The sequence below is a fragment of the Simochromis diagramma genome, unplaced genomic scaffold, assembly GCF_900408965.1.
Source record: "Simochromis diagramma unplaced genomic scaffold, fSimDia1.1 OVJJ01000106.1, whole genome shotgun sequence".
Taxonomy (NCBI): domain Eukaryota; kingdom Metazoa; phylum Chordata; class Actinopteri; order Cichliformes; family Cichlidae; genus Simochromis; species Simochromis diagramma.
In genome coordinates this window covers 1,124,175-1,141,024 of record NW_024387121.1, presented here as the reverse complement: position 1 = coordinate 1,141,024, position 16,850 = coordinate 1,124,175, and the positions used below count along the sequence as shown (strand labels likewise).

The 16,850-nt window shown below is 40.1% G+C and overlaps 1 protein-coding gene and 1 long non-coding RNA gene across 3 annotated transcripts; one reads left to right on the top strand and one right to left on the bottom strand.

The window, feature by feature from the left end:
- Nucleotides 1–1,292: 1,292 nt before the first annotated feature.
- On the bottom strand, nt 1,293–5,324 carry LOC120743304 (myoblast determination protein 1 homolog). Its single transcript, XM_040046885.1, has 3 exons — nt 4,341–5,324; nt 3,585–3,666; nt 1,293–2,847 (listed from the first exon to the last, which is right to left on the bottom strand). Exons 1-3 carry the CDS (start codon nt 4,926–4,928, stop codon nt 2,618–2,620), a joined length of 900 nt encoding a protein of 299 aa, XP_039902819.1. The 5' UTR covers nt 4,929–5,324; the 3' UTR covers nt 1,293–2,617.
- Nucleotides 5,325–8,654: 3,330 nt separating this feature from the next.
- LOC120743310 lies at nt 8,655–12,838 on the top strand. Of its 2 annotated transcripts, XR_005698151.1 has the most exons (4): nt 8,655–9,549; nt 10,257–10,360; nt 10,484–10,670; nt 12,745–12,838. It is a non-coding gene; the product is annotated as an uncharacterized LOC120743310 (long non-coding RNA). The 2 variants fall into 2 exon arrangements; XR_005698150.1 differs by lacking the exon at nt 12,745–12,838 and having other exon boundaries at nt 10,484–11,262.
- Nucleotides 12,839–16,850: the final 4,012 nt, after the last annotated feature.

Below are 16,850 nucleotides of genomic sequence, written 5' to 3'. Positions count from 1 at the left end.
GAGAAAGTAGCTGAGTAAACTTCAAATATCTGAGCCGGTGTTGTGCCAAAAACTGATTTCCAATGTTTCCGTGTGTTTTTTATGTGTAATATCGTTATGTATGTTGCTAAATAGACTTTGGTGAACAGGTATTACAAAGGGGTTATATATCAAATTAAAAATTTACCTGTTTGTCAAGTATCTTTGTAACTGTGTTATTGTACTTATAATCAATCAGCTCCTGTTTGTCCACTTAAAATATATTTACAGAACTATTTTTGCATTTGTTGCAATTTCAGCTGTCCTCTTGGCCAGCTTACTCTTGAAAGACACATTTTTAAAGCCAACAATATTTTTTTTTAACTGCATAAATAAAGGATACATAAAAGTCACTGCCAAAAAGTGATTGCGGCTTCTACCTTGTTACAGGAATGTTGTTTGTTGCTCAGGATGACTTGATACATTTGGGATACACTTGACATATGTTTCACATATTATAGACCAACAAGTTATTTATAGCAGTTTAAATACAGGCAATCAGTTTTTGGCAGACAATCACTTTTTGGCACAACACCGGGTCCTCAGGTGGACGCAGCCTCTGAATTTGGACATCCCCAGCTTGTTTCCGGCCGGACAATAATAACGGTGACATTTAACTTTTTTATCCAATAAATAAGCATTGTAAAATTGAAGTTTTTTGTACATATATATGTATACCACTCCCCCCCAGCCCTTTTGAAAAGTATGTGCAAGTATGTGCGAGGCTTTGGCCCACATCAGTCTAAAATTGTATGTAACCGTGAATAATATGTTGCCATGTCCACCAGGAGACACTGGACAGTATAGATGTAAAACAAATATGCCAGCAGTTTATCTCAGTTAACGAGAGGAGCAGGCATGTGTTTGGCTCCTTCACATAGTGGACATTGAGTTGTTGTGTGGGACACCAGTCATCCATGTCTGTTGCTGTAACTGTAATTCATGTTTAGAATAAAAAATCCCAGCTCACTGACTTGATAGGAGCAATAGTGCCTAAAATGTTGCTAATTTTGCTGAGAGATCTTTTACTTTGTGGTAATCTTAGATGAGTAGTTTTATGGACAAAAACCACCAGTTGCTTTGAAATTTATGTGTTCAATTATTTTAAATATCAAGGCAATGAAAACATTTTCTTGAAAATTTTCCCACAAAAAATTATAAAATTTTATAAATAAATTCTGGACATTAAAAAAAACAAAACAACACATCATAAGTCAGAGTCATATGTATATATTTTGTATAAATAAGCATTTATTTGTCTTTAGACTGTCACTCATTTTCAGATGTATAAATATAAAGTTTAACATTTTTCACAACAAACAAAAGCACGTACAGACAGAAACATTAAATACATAATTAATACTTTCAGTCGGAACAAATCAGCTCTTATTTACAGAATATTTACAGAAACAGAAAAGTGGTCCTCCGCTGCAGTGAGTGAAATGACAAATGAAAGAAATTAAAAATCCGTTTTGGACAGGAAGGAGGTCTGAACCTACTTCAAAACTGACGGGAGGAAAAAAAGTCACTACAATACTTCTGTACCCGCAGGCCGGATTCTGTTAATCTTTTACTGCAGAAATTTGTGCTTTTACATCAAGTTTCCTTCTAAAATGTCAAACAGTTACTGTAGTTCCTTTTTCCTCCTGAGGGAATCGAACAGCTGGGGCCTTTCGGACTTCAGATAGACGAAAGTGGAGGAATGTTAATGGGTGGTTTTTGGCCTCCGTCCTTCATCAGCTAGACTATACACAGAAGGCTGGAGTGGGGAAGGTGGGGGGATCCATCTGAAAGACTAAGCTGAGGCTTAAAATATTTTTCATAACTTAAAATTAAATAAAAATACAGCAAGAACCGAACTGGTTTCTATTTAAAACGTAACTATAGAATTAAGTGGTCTGATCTCGACTTATTTCAGAAACAAGAAAAGGAATCTGGGGTGGCTGTGGAAGCTCATTCCTGCTTGGAAAATTAACTAATGTAGGTAACTTTGGAATGATAAAAGCAATTTTTTCCATTTGTATGACATACAAGGTCAAAATTAAGACTTCAGCTCCTGACTATGACTTTTTAAAATCATTTTTTTCAGGCTCCTCCTTTTATTAGCGTCTCCGTGTAGAATCAACAAACCGCATCTGATCATGAAACATTGAGATGTTTAGTTTGGACGCTTAAAAAAATCTTTCTTTACATATAAGTTTGAAATCAGTAATTCTAGATTTTATCATTCCTTTGTTAAACATATATCTAATAACTGAAAATAAATCTTAGGTATGTGTACTTTTAATTAGACCTCACAGCCACGGGATTTTTTTCTTGGCAACTCAATTGAAAACACTTAAAATGATTTTTACTGCTGATCTTTTTTTTCTGGCAGGAATGAGCTTCCATACATTGATCTAAAGAGAATAAATACATAAGAAGCAGCTGATCATCCATAGTGGTGGTTTCTCAGTTCAGCTGGTGTAAATAATCATTTTCAGTGTGTGTGTGTGTGTGTGTGTGTGTGTGTGTGTTCTTATGGCTGGATGGCTTGACAAGATTTGGGGATTTTTTTAATTTATTGTAATGTCCGAGTTGAATATCTATGTGTGAGGGTCTATAGGACTTGGTAAATCAGGCTGGGGTCCTGACTGGCAGTCGGAGACGAGACCTGAGTGGTCGCCGGGGCAGTGCCTGCTTCACCCACCGGCACAGTTGTCGTCGGTGGGGATCCTGGGCCGTCAGCAGGTGGCAGCAGGCTGCTGTTATCGGTGGAGATCCGCTCCACAATGCTGGACAGGCAGTCCAGACTGGACACCACTGAACTGCGTTCGCTTTTCAGACCGCCTGCACAAAAAAACAAGACATCATAGTAAATAAAAAAAAATCATTACTATGAGTTTATAAAAAAAAAAAAAATTTCTATCATTCATATTGGGGGACAAAGGTGACAAAACTGTTGTTATGGAAACACAAAAAACATAATCAAATCATCATCATCATCAAAACAAACCCCAAACCAATAATAATAATAATAATGATAATAATAATAATAATAATAATAATAATAATAATGATAATAATAATAATCAAGCTTTATTTTCAAATTATTTCGAATTAGTTGTTAGCATTAATCACAGATCTAGTTTAATTGTTTTCATGCTTGTTTTGTATTTAGGCTGCTTTACAGAGCTTAATTTAACTCAGAATATTGTCTCACTATCTCAGTTTCTGTATTATATATTAATCATTTATTGTCGAAAAGATCTAAAAAAAACCCCCCCCAAAAAAAACCGAAGAAACGCTCTCTTTTTACATCAGCTGAAATGAAAAATGAGCTTTTAATTCAGCGTATGGTTTATAATCTTACTTTTATACGTTGCTCCTAACATTAAAATTACCATTAACATTGAACTTTTACGTTTTAAACAATTAAATAAAGAATCAGTTCAAAGAAAGCACAGCATCAACTGTTTTATTGGCCTGCTGCTTTTATTGCGTCTTCTATTTGTCTTTCCCCGCTAACTGCCGTCACTTTACTGCGTGGTTTATTATTTTAAACACGTATTAAAATCATTTCTTACCGTTTGGAGTCTCGGAGAAATAAGAGCTGCTGTCATAACTTCCTCTTCTGGTTGTCTGACAGGTGGGGCCGTTAAAATCCGTCTGAAGAAGAAAAGAGAAAATTAAATATTGACAGAGACACTAAAGAATCCACCAGAGAAATCCCGCAGAGTGATTAGAAAATAAATCTAAATAAGTGTGTGTGTGTGTGTGTGTGTGTGTGTGTGTGTGTGTGTGTGTGTGTGTGTGTGTGCGCGTGCGTGTGTGTGTGTGTGTGCGTGTGTGCGTGGTAATGGTTGAGTCACGGTAGCTGTTTGTGTCATACCACGTTAATAAAGTCCCTGAACTCAGATATTATTTTTTTCCATCTCGTCTCTCCGTTTGTTACATCTGGGGTCTAAAAACGGTTTAAATCTGTTTCCTGTGTGTTTGGTGAGGCGAGACGAAAGAAAATGTTTTAAAGACACTTTGAAACTAAATTTGCTTCGTTCCGATTCTGACACAAAATGGCCAGTAATGAGAAAGTCACACACAGGCAGCTAAATGATTCTATTTTAAATCACTATTTTACATGAAATTTAAACGTCACGAATAAGAGAAAAAACGAATTGCTTGATTTGTCTCGATTCATCATAATAAAAGAATTAAATTAATATTAAACATCAGTTAAAATAAGAGTTGGAGCAGACAGTAAAATATCCCCAATTCCTTTGGCTAAATTCAAAAGATGGTCGGCTCCGTGCGCCTTTCTCACACCTGTCGCTCCTTGAACTCACCATGCCGTCGGAGCAGTTGGAGCGGGGGCTGGATGCGTCAGAGTCCCCGCTGTAGTGCTCCAGCACCGGGTAGAAGCCGTCTTCCTGGCCACCGCGCAGCAGCGCCTGCAGGGACTCGATGTAGCTGATGGCATTGCGCAGGATCTCCACCTTTGGCAGCCTCTGGTTGGGGTTGGCCGTCGTGCAGCGCTTTAGGGTCTCGAAAGCGTCGTTGACCTTGCTGAGCCGCCGGCGCTCCCGCAGCGTGGCCGCCTTCCGCCGGTCCGCGTTGGTCGTCTTCCTCTTGCAGGCCTTGCAGGCCCAGAGCAGACAACGGCCCGCCTGGTGGTGCCCGCTGGGGGCGCGGACGTGCTCGTCGTCCTCCACCTCGGCATGGTGGTGGAGGTGCAGGAGGGAGGACGGGGAGGAGGAAGAGGAGGAAGGGGAGGATGAGGATGAAGAGGAGGAGTCGTCAGGCTTCAACAGCCCCACATGGACCAGCCGCGGGTCCAGGTCCTCGAAGAAGTGCATGTCACTGGTGTTAAAGCAGGGGTCGTCATAGAAATCATCAGCGGTGGGGATGGGGAAAGAGATATCCGACAACTCCATGGTTCAGTCCAGAACACAGCAGGAAGAAGAAAATCCAGTGATGACCAAACTTTTCTCTCTTTTTTAGGGAAGAACTGAAACGTGAAGCAGGATTCGGGGCTTTTGAGGGAATGTACAGTCCTGTCACAAACTGATCTGCCCTCCAGCCGTTGACCTGGATCCCCTTATACCTGGGACAGTGGGGGGCGGGTTCAAGATGATGGGGTCCACCGAGGTCTGTCCAATCATCTGCTGGCAGGAGGGGTTTACAGCTTCACGGTAATTAGTGTCCGATTACCCCTCACAGGGCAGTAATGTACTGCTGCACACGGCGGGGGGCGTGTGGGAAATGTAAGTTTAATACATACATTTAAAAAAATGCGTATCGATATCAGCAAAGTAAATATGCATCTGTTAAATAGCTGTCATTATTCCATGTGGTATACTTTTCTGTGTATTGGTTCATTGTCATGCTTTATTTGTATAATTTGAATGAATATTAATGACCTCTAAGGAATCGTGACGTCATAAATTAAATAGTTTTATTCACGGCGTTATAATGCATTTAATTTGCAAGATGGACTGACGACATGTTCGAATTAATTAATAACAAAACATATAAAAAATGAAAATATATACAGTTCAGTTGTAAAACGCCTTTGTAAACCAAAGTAAAAAACGTGCCTATGCACTGGCGTTTACAATTATAATAATAACAAAGAACGGAAATTAGAACAATTTATGAAAATTAATTATTAAAAAATGAAGATTTAAACTTGGTGGTAGGAGGTTAAAACTGTTGACAAAAAAACACAAATTAAAGGCTAAATATAACTGATGTAGAAAAAAAATCACAATTAATATTAATAATAATAATAATTATTATTATTATTGTCATAATGTGGTATGGGTTTATTATTTCATTATTATTTCATATTTCATTATTCATTATTTTATCTGTGTATTTATTTGTTTGTTTATTCATTTAATTCGACAAATATGTATATATATCGAATGTAGATATGCATGTAGATATAATTGTAACCTCTGACCTCCTCTGTACCGTCCTATCAGAGTAGAGTTATTCCTCCAAGAAAAAGGGAAAATACAGCTTAAACACACACACAAAAAACAATTAATAGTATTAACAAATATATATTTATATTAAAACACAATAAGTGATGCATCACTCACGCAACTGTATAGAAAGTCTCCATACAGCGATCAGGCTTCGTGTCTTTGCTGCGCCGCTTTTCAAGTGTAAATACTGCATGAAAGTGTGAACCGAGCAATCAACTTAAATGTCACCGAGTTTATTTTTAGATGCAGTGTTTCCCCTGCGACTGTCTGCACCCAGGACTGACCTCCTCCTCTCAGCTGTCACCGCTGCACCCGCTGCATCCACAAACTGCAAAATGCGCATTATCCCTTTTCCCAAAACACGCCGGCAGCTGTGCAGCTGCAGTGCACAACTGCAGCAGCTGGAGGGCGCCGAAGAAGCAGCCATCAGTGTGCAGGATGAATATCGCGCTCTTCTTTACTCGTGAGGTGAAATTTGCAGGCTATGAATTCATCCAGAGGTAACAGATGTTAGAGGCTGTTTGCTGAGATGATGCTTGAAGTAGGTTTTCCTATAAGTACGCGATAAAATGGGGAAAATGCAAAGAATACTTTTTATTTTTTATCACATCTTTTTCCAGTTCTGTGACATACACAATGCACCAGTTAAAATGAATCACAAAGACCCCTGAAATTCCACGTTATTTTCTTTTTTAATCCAAGCTTCAATCTCTAGGGTGAAAAAAATAATAATGAAGGAAATGAAATTAAAACCAGAACCTGCAGTTCCTCCAATGTTCATCTGAGGCTTCAAATATGAGTTAATTGACTAATTCCCGTGTTTTTGTATTGTTTGGCCAGGCAGAAACACTGCTCAGAGAACAGGTTAGAGTGACTGAAAATAGAGATGGACATGTACTAACAAGCGAAGAGGCGTTGATCAGTGAACAGCAGCACAGCTTCATGCCGAGAAAGATCCTTATACACATGAAGTTTGCTTCAAGGACATGAACACTGTGAGGAATCTTGGAGTCATTTTTGACCAGGATGTGTCTTTCAGTGCAAATATTCAACAAATATGTTGGATTGTGTTCCTGCAGAGCACTTCATTCTCAGACTGCTGGTTTATTCGTGGTACCTAGAATATTGAAAGTAGAATGGGAGGCAAAACCTTCAGCACTCAGGCCCCTCTTCTGTAGAACCAGCTCCCAATGTGGATCTAAGAGACAGACACTAGCTCTACTTTTAAGATTAGCCTTCAAAATGTTCATTTTTGATATAGCATAGAGTTAGTGCTGGAACAGGTGACACTGAGCCCTCCTGGGGGATTGTCACTCTGTGTTTAATTATTAGTTATGATTAATCTCTGGATCTCTTCCACAGCATGTCTTTGTCCTGTCTTCCTTCCCTCATCCCCAGCTGGTCATGGACGATGTTTTCCCCTCCCTGAGCTTCTGCCAGAGGTTTCTTGCTGCTAAAAGGAAGTTTTTCCTTCCCACTGTCGCTAAGTGCTTGTCTGATTGTCGGTAACTGTTCTTGGATAATACAATTGATTTTCATTGAATTGAATTTAACTGAATTGCGGTTGGATCATCCATCATGGATGCAGTGGACATGCAGGGGGTTGGTGTAACAGAGGAAGATGCTAGGGATAGAAGCAAATGATCCATGGTGGCGACTCCCTATAGCCAAAAGATGAAGAAATTAAAATGTCTAATGTTGAAGCAGAAATAAACATGTTTCCAAGCTGCTGCAAAAACAGTTCTGTTCTGTTTTATTATGAGGTGCATGGCCTCATGGAATGACAGGTGGGTGGAAATACAGGTGGGTGTAGCTCGAGCTATTGGCTAAGCTTCACCTCTGCTAATCTGAACTTCTACTTTTGAATCTAATGTGCAGATTTCCACATTCCTGCTCCCAGAGGCTGAACTTCTGGCATTGTGCTAATCCACTCTCATAGAGACCTTTACATTTTTCACTCTTTTCATAACAAGGCTCCAAAAACATGGTTCTCTCACTGATACATATTGCTCAAGGTTCTGAGGCAGGCCAGTAGACTCATAAACTTTGTTTTTCACTGACAACTTTCATATGGTATCAAAGATTGGCAGACCTTCTTTACACTTGACACTCCAACTAAGTTGACCCACTTTTGTTGCAGTGTTTGTAACTGAGTCTTTCTCCATGATATGTTCCTGTTATTTAAGCATCCTTGCTGTATTTAAAGCAGTCTGGGGATGTTATTTATGTCACTTCAAAGCAAAATGATCCTCAGCAGAAGTCTTTGCACTTTAACTGAATGAAATGAAACATAAAAACCAAACTAATGGGAAATGCTGTCCTGTGGAGGGACACAGTATTTGAGAGACAGATAACAAGGTGTCCCAAACTGCTGCTGACTGGGCCCGGGCCTCAGGCCTGAAGCAATTTTACACGACTCATAAAGCCGTGGCTGCGGTCGGAGGCCACGCTGTGACGCGCCAACGCCACCACCGCCGAATCCGCTGGCCATCTGGAAACGCCATCAGCACCACCATCCCTCTGCCACAGCATTAATCTCGCCAATTTTCCGGAACTCGGGGGGGGGGGAAATGTACACCCTGACTGGCTTATGGCCAGAGTCAGGGGCAGGTCTCCGGGGGTTTAACCTACCCTCACCCTTTCCTCCACCGCCTCACTCCGTCCGATCACTAACGCCTGCCCCAAATGAAGAGCTTCATTCTAAAATGAGATATCTGCCGTTTGAAAAAAGAAAAGAAACGCAGAGATAGAAACACCTGCTCTGACAAAATGACGGATAGCGGGGGGAAAATAAATCCTCGTGCTGAGACGTTCTGGGATGAACGTGAGGTTGCTGTCGGAGTAAAACGAGAAGGCAGTTGCAGACTGAAGCTTCTCTGTCTCACAGATAAAGTTCAGATCGTAAATATTGTTTCAAAATGGATCCACAAGTCAGCTCCTCATACTGGATAATTTAAATGGCCATCAGGACCCACGAGGCTTCTACCACAGCAGCAGTGCTCATCACGGCATCTCGTGCCTACTGAGGTGTCCCTGGGCAGCAAATGCTCTTGACCCTGACCTCCGGATAATGTCTGTTTTTTCCATGGCTTAAAGTGAGAAAGTACATTAACTCAAGTACTGCTAAATACTGTATGTTTGACGTTAAACGTGGAATAGACAGTAAGACGCATTATTGCAAAATGTAGAAAAAGCGTGCACATAGATAAATCCATGGATGTGGATCCTCTGACTATGAGTTCAGACCTGTTTCTATATAAAATGAAAAACTTTTGAGCTGCTGTGGAAGAAATGCCCAAACTACAGAAGAGACCAGCAGTTAGTGTAGCAACAATACGTGAAATAAGAGACAGTGATGTGTACCCGGCTGGCAAATTTGAAGTGAAGTATTGAAGCTACCGCTAGGAGCAAAGGAGGCTGCTAATTGACAGATGGCAGGTCGGAAATACGGAGGGGGATCGACACAACCAGAGCCTGGCTTGTCCACTAGTGACTAACTGTGATAAAAAGTGATGTTTGATGAGCAAATCACTTCATACGAGGACAAGTCTTAAAAATCAAGGTATGACACTTCACATGTGACAGGTTTTTCTGCAATACTTTACTGAAGTGATTCATTTAATGCATCACGATAAATAGTAGTTTTTTAAAAGATGACTTAACATCACAGGCTGTCCTGTCACCAAAACACTAAAATGAGACTACACAAGTTTGTGTCACATAAAATAAGATTCTTATTAAAGCAATTCATCAGAAACATGTCAAGGATGTGTTAAATAATCCTATAAACTACTCATATAGCTGAGCAATGAAAGTATTGTGAAACACTAATATGACGGACAGTAACAGTTAACTTATGTCCCTGAATTATTGAATCAGGTGGAGCGAGTGTAGATCTGCAAAAGACTTAGAAGACGTGTTTGTAGCTCTGATTTCAAGTTAGACTTTTACATGACAGGAAACTAAATAATAGTCAGATTTAATATTTTTCATTCAGGTTTAATATAAATTCCTATAATATAAATTTATTAGAGTACCAATCAATATAATGATGGGAACACCCATGTTTTTAATTAACTAAACATCCTGTCTCATAAATAGAGTTCTAGCTTTTTGTAACAACCAAAGTGATTGAAATGTGGTCAAAAATTCAAATTCGATAAACATTTTATCATATCAACATGATATGAAAGCATACTTTGCTAAGTTGTGTGTGTAGACACACCACTGGTTCATCCATTCATTTAAGTGTCCTTTTGTGGTGTTAAGTAACTTAAGGATTGGACTGAAAATGAGAGAAAAAGCAGCCGATTCCCAAAGGAAAACTTGGAACGACCTTCGGAAAGAGACGGCTCAAGACTTGCCATAACTAAGTATGAGTAGACGATGGGTCCTGCAGCCATATTTCTGAATTTTCTGCATCTTTTTCATCTTGTGTCTGTGTGTAAGAGCTGAGCACCCTCCGTTCATCCTCCTCTGTTGTTTCACTTCGGCAGGATGAGTGACAGGAGGGGCTGGTTGGTCTCCAGGAGGAAATAAAGGCTGATTGTCAGCCTGGGACAGAGGTCAACAGGACTCACACAACCGACATAGCTGCCCCTGACCCTCAGACACATCAGTTATCACCTGAGCTGGACCCCACTGCAACAGACACACTGCAGGAGGCCGCTCAGCTTCCACCAGGTGATGCTGTGCTAAAGGAGGTCTGGCACAGGATCTTTTATTTCATTTTCAAAGTCTTAAACACAACAAATAAAAAAATGAACAAGTACTGCTTTGTCTTACCAAATTCTACTTTATATTTTTATCAATGACAATAATGGACTTCTAATTCTAACAAAAATAAAAAGGGCCAGACCTGCAGACTGACAGCAGAGGTGTCAGCCTTCACACCTGCTGCCTGCTGTAAACCACCAACACTACAACTACTGCATTGTCCCCCACTGCTGGCAGATTGCTTTACACACACACACACACACACACACACACACACACACACACACACACACACACACACACACACACACACACACAGAGAACAGGATTAGGTCGGAGTAACAGATTTACTGCTCTACAGTTGTTGGGTTTGTTGTGTTTGTGGACTGAAGCCCGAGACTTTAGACTGAACGTCCTTTTCTACTCTAAACCCCAGTTTGACTTCATGTAACGTTTATTTATTGAGAGCTTTTAACAGAAAAACTGTCACAAAATGTTGTTCAACACAAAAGAGTGAAGTAAATAAAAAAGTACATGCCATAATAGCCGAGAAAAAGACGTCACGAGACACAATAAAATAAACAGCTATGTCTGGAGAGTTTTTCTGAGTTATGCGTTTCATATTAGACACGCCCACCAATGGTTTTATTGCTGTTTCGTTGTATTTCAAGCATTGTATTTATTTCCTAAAATGACACTGCATTAATTATACTTCAGAATGTGAGTCATTATGGTCTAGCCTGAAACATGATGTGAAAAACATAAACATACACTCAGTTTGTCCAGACGTTTATGAAGAACATTTAGGAAGAGCACAATTTATTTATTCAGTTGACATATATTTAAATGCAAGTTTGGTTTATTTCATATAGTTACATAGTTTACATTATGTATAAAGTTTCTTTTGTGAAGACAGCAGGGACATGTCCAAAGGGGGGTACATGGGGTGGCACCAGCACCTTCGAAATATGATTGACTTTCCTGCAACTGGAGTTCACAGAGAGGGAACTACATTAGACAGAAGAGGGGACTCAAAGGATGAAGGCAGACTCGAGAAAAGAAATTGATTTGTGTAAAAATCAAGTTTTGTGGAAGCTATTTTTATAGTTATAGTTCCTGAATCTCTGTGGCAAAGGTGGAAACTGCAGAGTTAGTATGATGGAGCTTGAATAGCCATAATACGTGGTAAACAGATCAGGTTGGGGAAAGTCTGAACTGTACAGATGAGAGATTTTATTTGTACTTTTCTACTTACAACAACGCACGATGAACCTATCCATGCATCGAGACATTTTTGATGCCTTTTCCTGTCACTGTGTTCTTTCTCTGCCACAGGGAGGAGTGTAAATAGTAAATAAGATGGTTTTTACTAGAGATGTTCCTGGCGACTAATTTCTTAGTCAGTTAAATGAGGGAAAAAAGTCTAAAACTAAGAAACAGATATCAAGTTATATTTGAGAACTGTTTAATGTCAAATAGTCATTAAACAAAGGCATTTTTAACCATTAATCACATTCTTCATTAATGAATGGTTGTATAACATTAGGACGCAGCAATTTACCATCATTGGGAATCAATTAAATGTAAAACAATTAGATTAAAGGACTAGTACTTCTGCTACCGACTAGTAAAAATAGCAACGCCTAGTCGCAAACATCGGTAGTAATTTCACACTGCTTCTCTGGTCTTACTGACCACTCAAAGCATTGACATACCAGCGCCGTGCTTTATATTGTGTTATATATGCAATTAAACCGCTTTTTTTGTTTTCACACACTCTGCACACTCTTTGGAGTTAAATATAAAGCCCACAGACACCTTAGTGTGGGAAGCCGGAGCTTTATTGCTAATGCTGCTAACAAAGCTCTGGTTGGCTCAGCACGTTTTCCAGCCAAAGACTGAAAGTGATATCAATCCTGTGGGTGTGATAAAGAAAGCATACTTCTTTCTTTCACTTAACCTCTGCAGATGAAGTTGTTCTGTAGTTTTATCATGTTGACCTTGGCAGATTATTAATGCCGGCCTCTCCGGATTCCCACAGCTTCCTCAGAAAGAAAAGAGAAGCCAGCTTTGTTCAGAGGATCCCAGTGGACTCGTGGCTGTGTAGGAACGCCGGCCCTCACTTTGAATTCCTGTCTCTCATCACATGACCCAGCTTATAAATACGTCCCAGCTCTGGACTCATGTCAGGCATCATGTTTTCATGCTTTAGACCGAACAGCTGGGCCACTAAACACAACAAAAACAGATCATCTGACTCCTGCAGGGAAACAAAAACTCCCCCAAACTACATTCTGAGTTTTGCTGTGTTGGGTGAACATTTGTGTTCAATGTTCACCCAACACAACAAAAATCATGAAGAGGATTCAGTCTCCTGGAACAAGTCTGACCTTGAAATGCCATCAGTTTTCTTTACGGTTACATCAAGCAACCCTTTGGGGCTGAATTACTGAAAGATTCTGAACATCTCATTCTGAACAAAGCCCATCTATGACAGCAAGCTCCTGTAATATATTAAAAGAAGAAATCAGAGAAACCAGAATATTAAAGTGTGATGGCACATCTTTGACCTCATCTAAACACTCTGACACTTAACTTTTCCTATCACAGTCTAAAGACTCTAGAAGGCGAGACATCAGAGTCTGTTTACATCTGAAAGATTAGCAACTGTTTTTTACACTTTAGTTATACACGCACGATGCAACAGGTTGCTCCACTCCAGTGGAGTAGGTGGCAGCAATGCAGGAAGACAGTAGTGAAACTACAAGCGGAAACATGGAGGAAGTTCATGTTGTGTTAACAGCAAACCACAGCAAAGAATAACAGCAAACCACCAGAAATCCTCTGCTTTCAATAACTTTGCAATTTTTATGAGCTGTTGCTGAGGCTGAGTAAGATTTTGATTCAATAAGCTCAATTTTTGAGCTGGGAACACGCTGATAATCTTACGGGACTCTGTCCCAGGGGGCTGTTTCTGAAGTAAATCTGTAAGTTTCCTGCTGAATGTTGGCAAAATCTCCATCGTTTTTATCAAAGATGTATGAGGTATGATCAAAATGTTCTGAGAACATATCCAAGAAAATAAAAAAAAAATTACATTTCACGTTCATTCTCGTGTGCGTCTCTGTACTATTTTCAACATGGCTGCTATTTTCAGATTTCTCAGAAGTTCTGTTATACGTGTTAACAATGTCACAGGATGGCAGATCTGGTGAAGGATCCAGATGGTGACTGAGGATTATGCTAAGTTTTCAAATGACACTGAGCCAGCGCCACTGTTTAGTTTAAATGGTTTGGTCAGGACATTACAGTAGAAGTCTATACTGAGTGACAGCCTCACCCCAGGGAACAAAAACATGGTGCAAAACCTGACACTGTGGTCTCTTCCTTGGGGAAAATGCTTGGATGTAACCAGTGACTCAACTCTAATCATCAACAGTGACAGTCCACAGTGAATTTAGGTCAGTTTGAAAGAATCTGTGAAGTGCACACAGGTGGTGAAAACTGAGTTTCCAGTTTGAGATCCACACGACGCAGTCGCGCTGGAAGCTGTCCGGACATGCCTGAGCAGAAGACCTTGACATGCAGATGGGCTAAATTTTGGATTTTTCCCCAAACTCTTTCCATCATATAGGCATAGCAAATTGTAGTCATAGTTACATTATTAATCAGTAGATTACAGGGAGAAATATTACAAGTCCATTATTGGTTTTAAAAAATAGCAATTCAATTCTAGGTACAGTCTATGTATCAAGCACAGAGTCATAGACTCGTTTTACAACATATAACAAAAGATTAACATAAGGAGAAATCTCTCATCAAGGATGCACAGACAGGGAATAGTCCCACATAACAAGAAGACAGAAGTAATAATACAATATAGAGATGGAATGAGAATATTTAGGTACAGTTAATATCAATATTAGTTGTGTTAGCCATCTGCAGAAATTTTAGTTTCTTGTTTTGGAAATCAGCGAGCAGCGCCGGTGCTGGCCCAGCCTGCAGTGGGTCACAGCTGTCAAACCGATCAGCAGGACTTCTCCTGACACCGAGCCAGCAGCTGTCTGTTAAGAATCCTCAGGACCGTCATCAGCAGCAAACTCCTCAACTCACAACTCCTCTCATTACCGCCCTTAATGGAGGGAAGAGAGAGACAAGGTAAATACAATTACTGATCAGAGAGCAGGGACAGCCGAGCCCACAGTGGTGCCCCGTTTCACTGCTGGTACCTGACACCAGACTCTGCCTCGTTACAGGGACCGTAACCCTGTCTCAGTGCTGGCCTTGATTTCACGAGCCTTTGGTTTGGTTTGTTGTTGAATGAATGGATGAATAAACCCCACCATTTAAAAGATGTTGTTGCCCTCTGAAATAGGAGGAAAGTAAATCCAAGGTTGGCACTGAGGTCCAGCGAGACTCCTCGAATGCCTTTTGAGCCAGACGCTGTGATTACCCAGAAAGCCTGTGGAATGCCCCCTTCCTCATTGAAGAGACAAATATAGCGTGGTGTGTTCCAGCAAGGGATGGAGGGTAAATGGATGCTGTGGTATTATGTAGCAGAAATTAGACAATGATGAATGATGATGCTCAGAGGAGGGACAGGTTAAAACCAGAACTATTTCAAGAGATGGCAGAAACACATTGTTACATATGTGAGGTGTCTGTGGGAAATTAGACCACCATGATGAAGGAAAATTCAGCTTTCAGGTTTCTGACTCAAATTCAAAATCACAAAAGAAGATTTACAGACATTTCTATTAAGTGCTGCAAAGTGGAACCAAGTGGAGCCACCAAAAGCCAAAAGCTGCAGTTACTTTTATGTCCACTTGAAGGTGAATGCAGAAGTTTTCAGGCCCCTCTTCTGTGGAACCAGCTTCCAGTTTGGATTCAGGAGACAGACACTATCTCTACTTTTAAGATTAGGCTTCAAACTTTCCTTTTTGCTAAAGCATATAGTTAGGGCTGGACCAGGTGACCCTGAATCCTCCCTTAGTTATGCTGCAATAGACGTAGGCTGCCGGGGATTCCCATGATGCATTGAGTTTTTCCTTTCCAGTCACCTTTCTCACTCACTATGTGTTAACAGACCTCTCTGCGTTGAATCATATCTGTTATTAACCTCTGTCTCTCTTCCACAGCATGTCTTTTATCCTGTCTTCTTTCTCTCTCCAACTGGTCACAGCTGATGGCCCCGCCCCTCCCTGAGCCTGGTTCTGCTGGAGGTTTCTTCCTGTTAAAAGGGAGTTTTTCCTTCCCACTGTCGCCAAAGTGCTTGCTCATAGGGGGTCATATGATTGTTGGGTTTTTCTCTGTATCTATGAAGCGCCTTGAGGCGACTTTTGTTGTGATTTGGCGCTATATAAATAAAATTGAATTGAATTGAATTGAATAGAAGCTTGTCAGTCCCCATAGACACGCATGTTAAAATGTCCCAACTTTACAGCAGAAGTAAACATGTTTAATCCTGCTACAAAAAAACCCCATTTTGGTCTCAGCTAATTTATTCCTTTTAAAACCTTGCAGAGGATTAGTTATCTTATAGATATCTATATACTACTGGTTGGTGCTTAAAGTGAAGGCTTAAAGTTAGGGATGATTGAGAGTTGTGCTGATAAAAGCAGCTGCAGATCATTATTATTATCATTATCTACAAGAGTTCTTCTCTGCTTAGTCAACTTACTGAACTGAAGGTGACATTGTGACTATGTTGGTAGTTTGGGCATCTTCTGGATCAGTTTTACTTTCACAAGCATTCTTTTATATACACACCACAGCATTTTAGTCAGCCTTTCTATTGGTTAATATTTACATTAAAGCATTCCTGCCTAGAAGAAAAAAATAAACCAAAAGCATAAAAATACCATCTGATGTATGAAAAATGCATACTGGCCTGTTTTGATCAGAATCATTTAGAACCAGCATTCTTGTGCAATCTCTATAGAGTTTGGATACTACTATCTGTGATTGTAGAAAACAGGAAGGACTGTGTCTGAGATCCAAGGAGGAAGCCAGAAGAGGCGTAGCTTTCCAAAGTGTTTCTACAGGAGTGATGGCAATTTAAAACAAATAAATAAAAAGTGACGAGCTGAAACAACGGCAATTATTTCCCCTGAAACACTCACTCTGGTTAGTGTAAAAAAAAAAAAG

What these genes read in the sequence shown, in the direction of transcription:
- LOC120743304 (XM_040046885.1), bottom strand. Translation starts at nt 4,928, where the DNA reads ATGGAGTTGTCGGATATCTCTTTCCCCATCCCCACCGCTGATGATTTC. An exon ending in CCAACTGCTCCGACGGCATG is followed by an intron (nt 3,667 to 4,340) that starts GTGAGTTCAAGG and finishes TTTCTTCTTCAG; the next exon opens with ACGGATTTTAACGGCCCCAC. An exon ending in TTTCTCCGAGACTCCAAACG is followed by an intron (nt 2,848 to 3,584) that starts GTAAGAAATGAT and finishes TTTTTTGTGCAG; the next exon opens with GCGGTCTGAAAAGCGAACGC.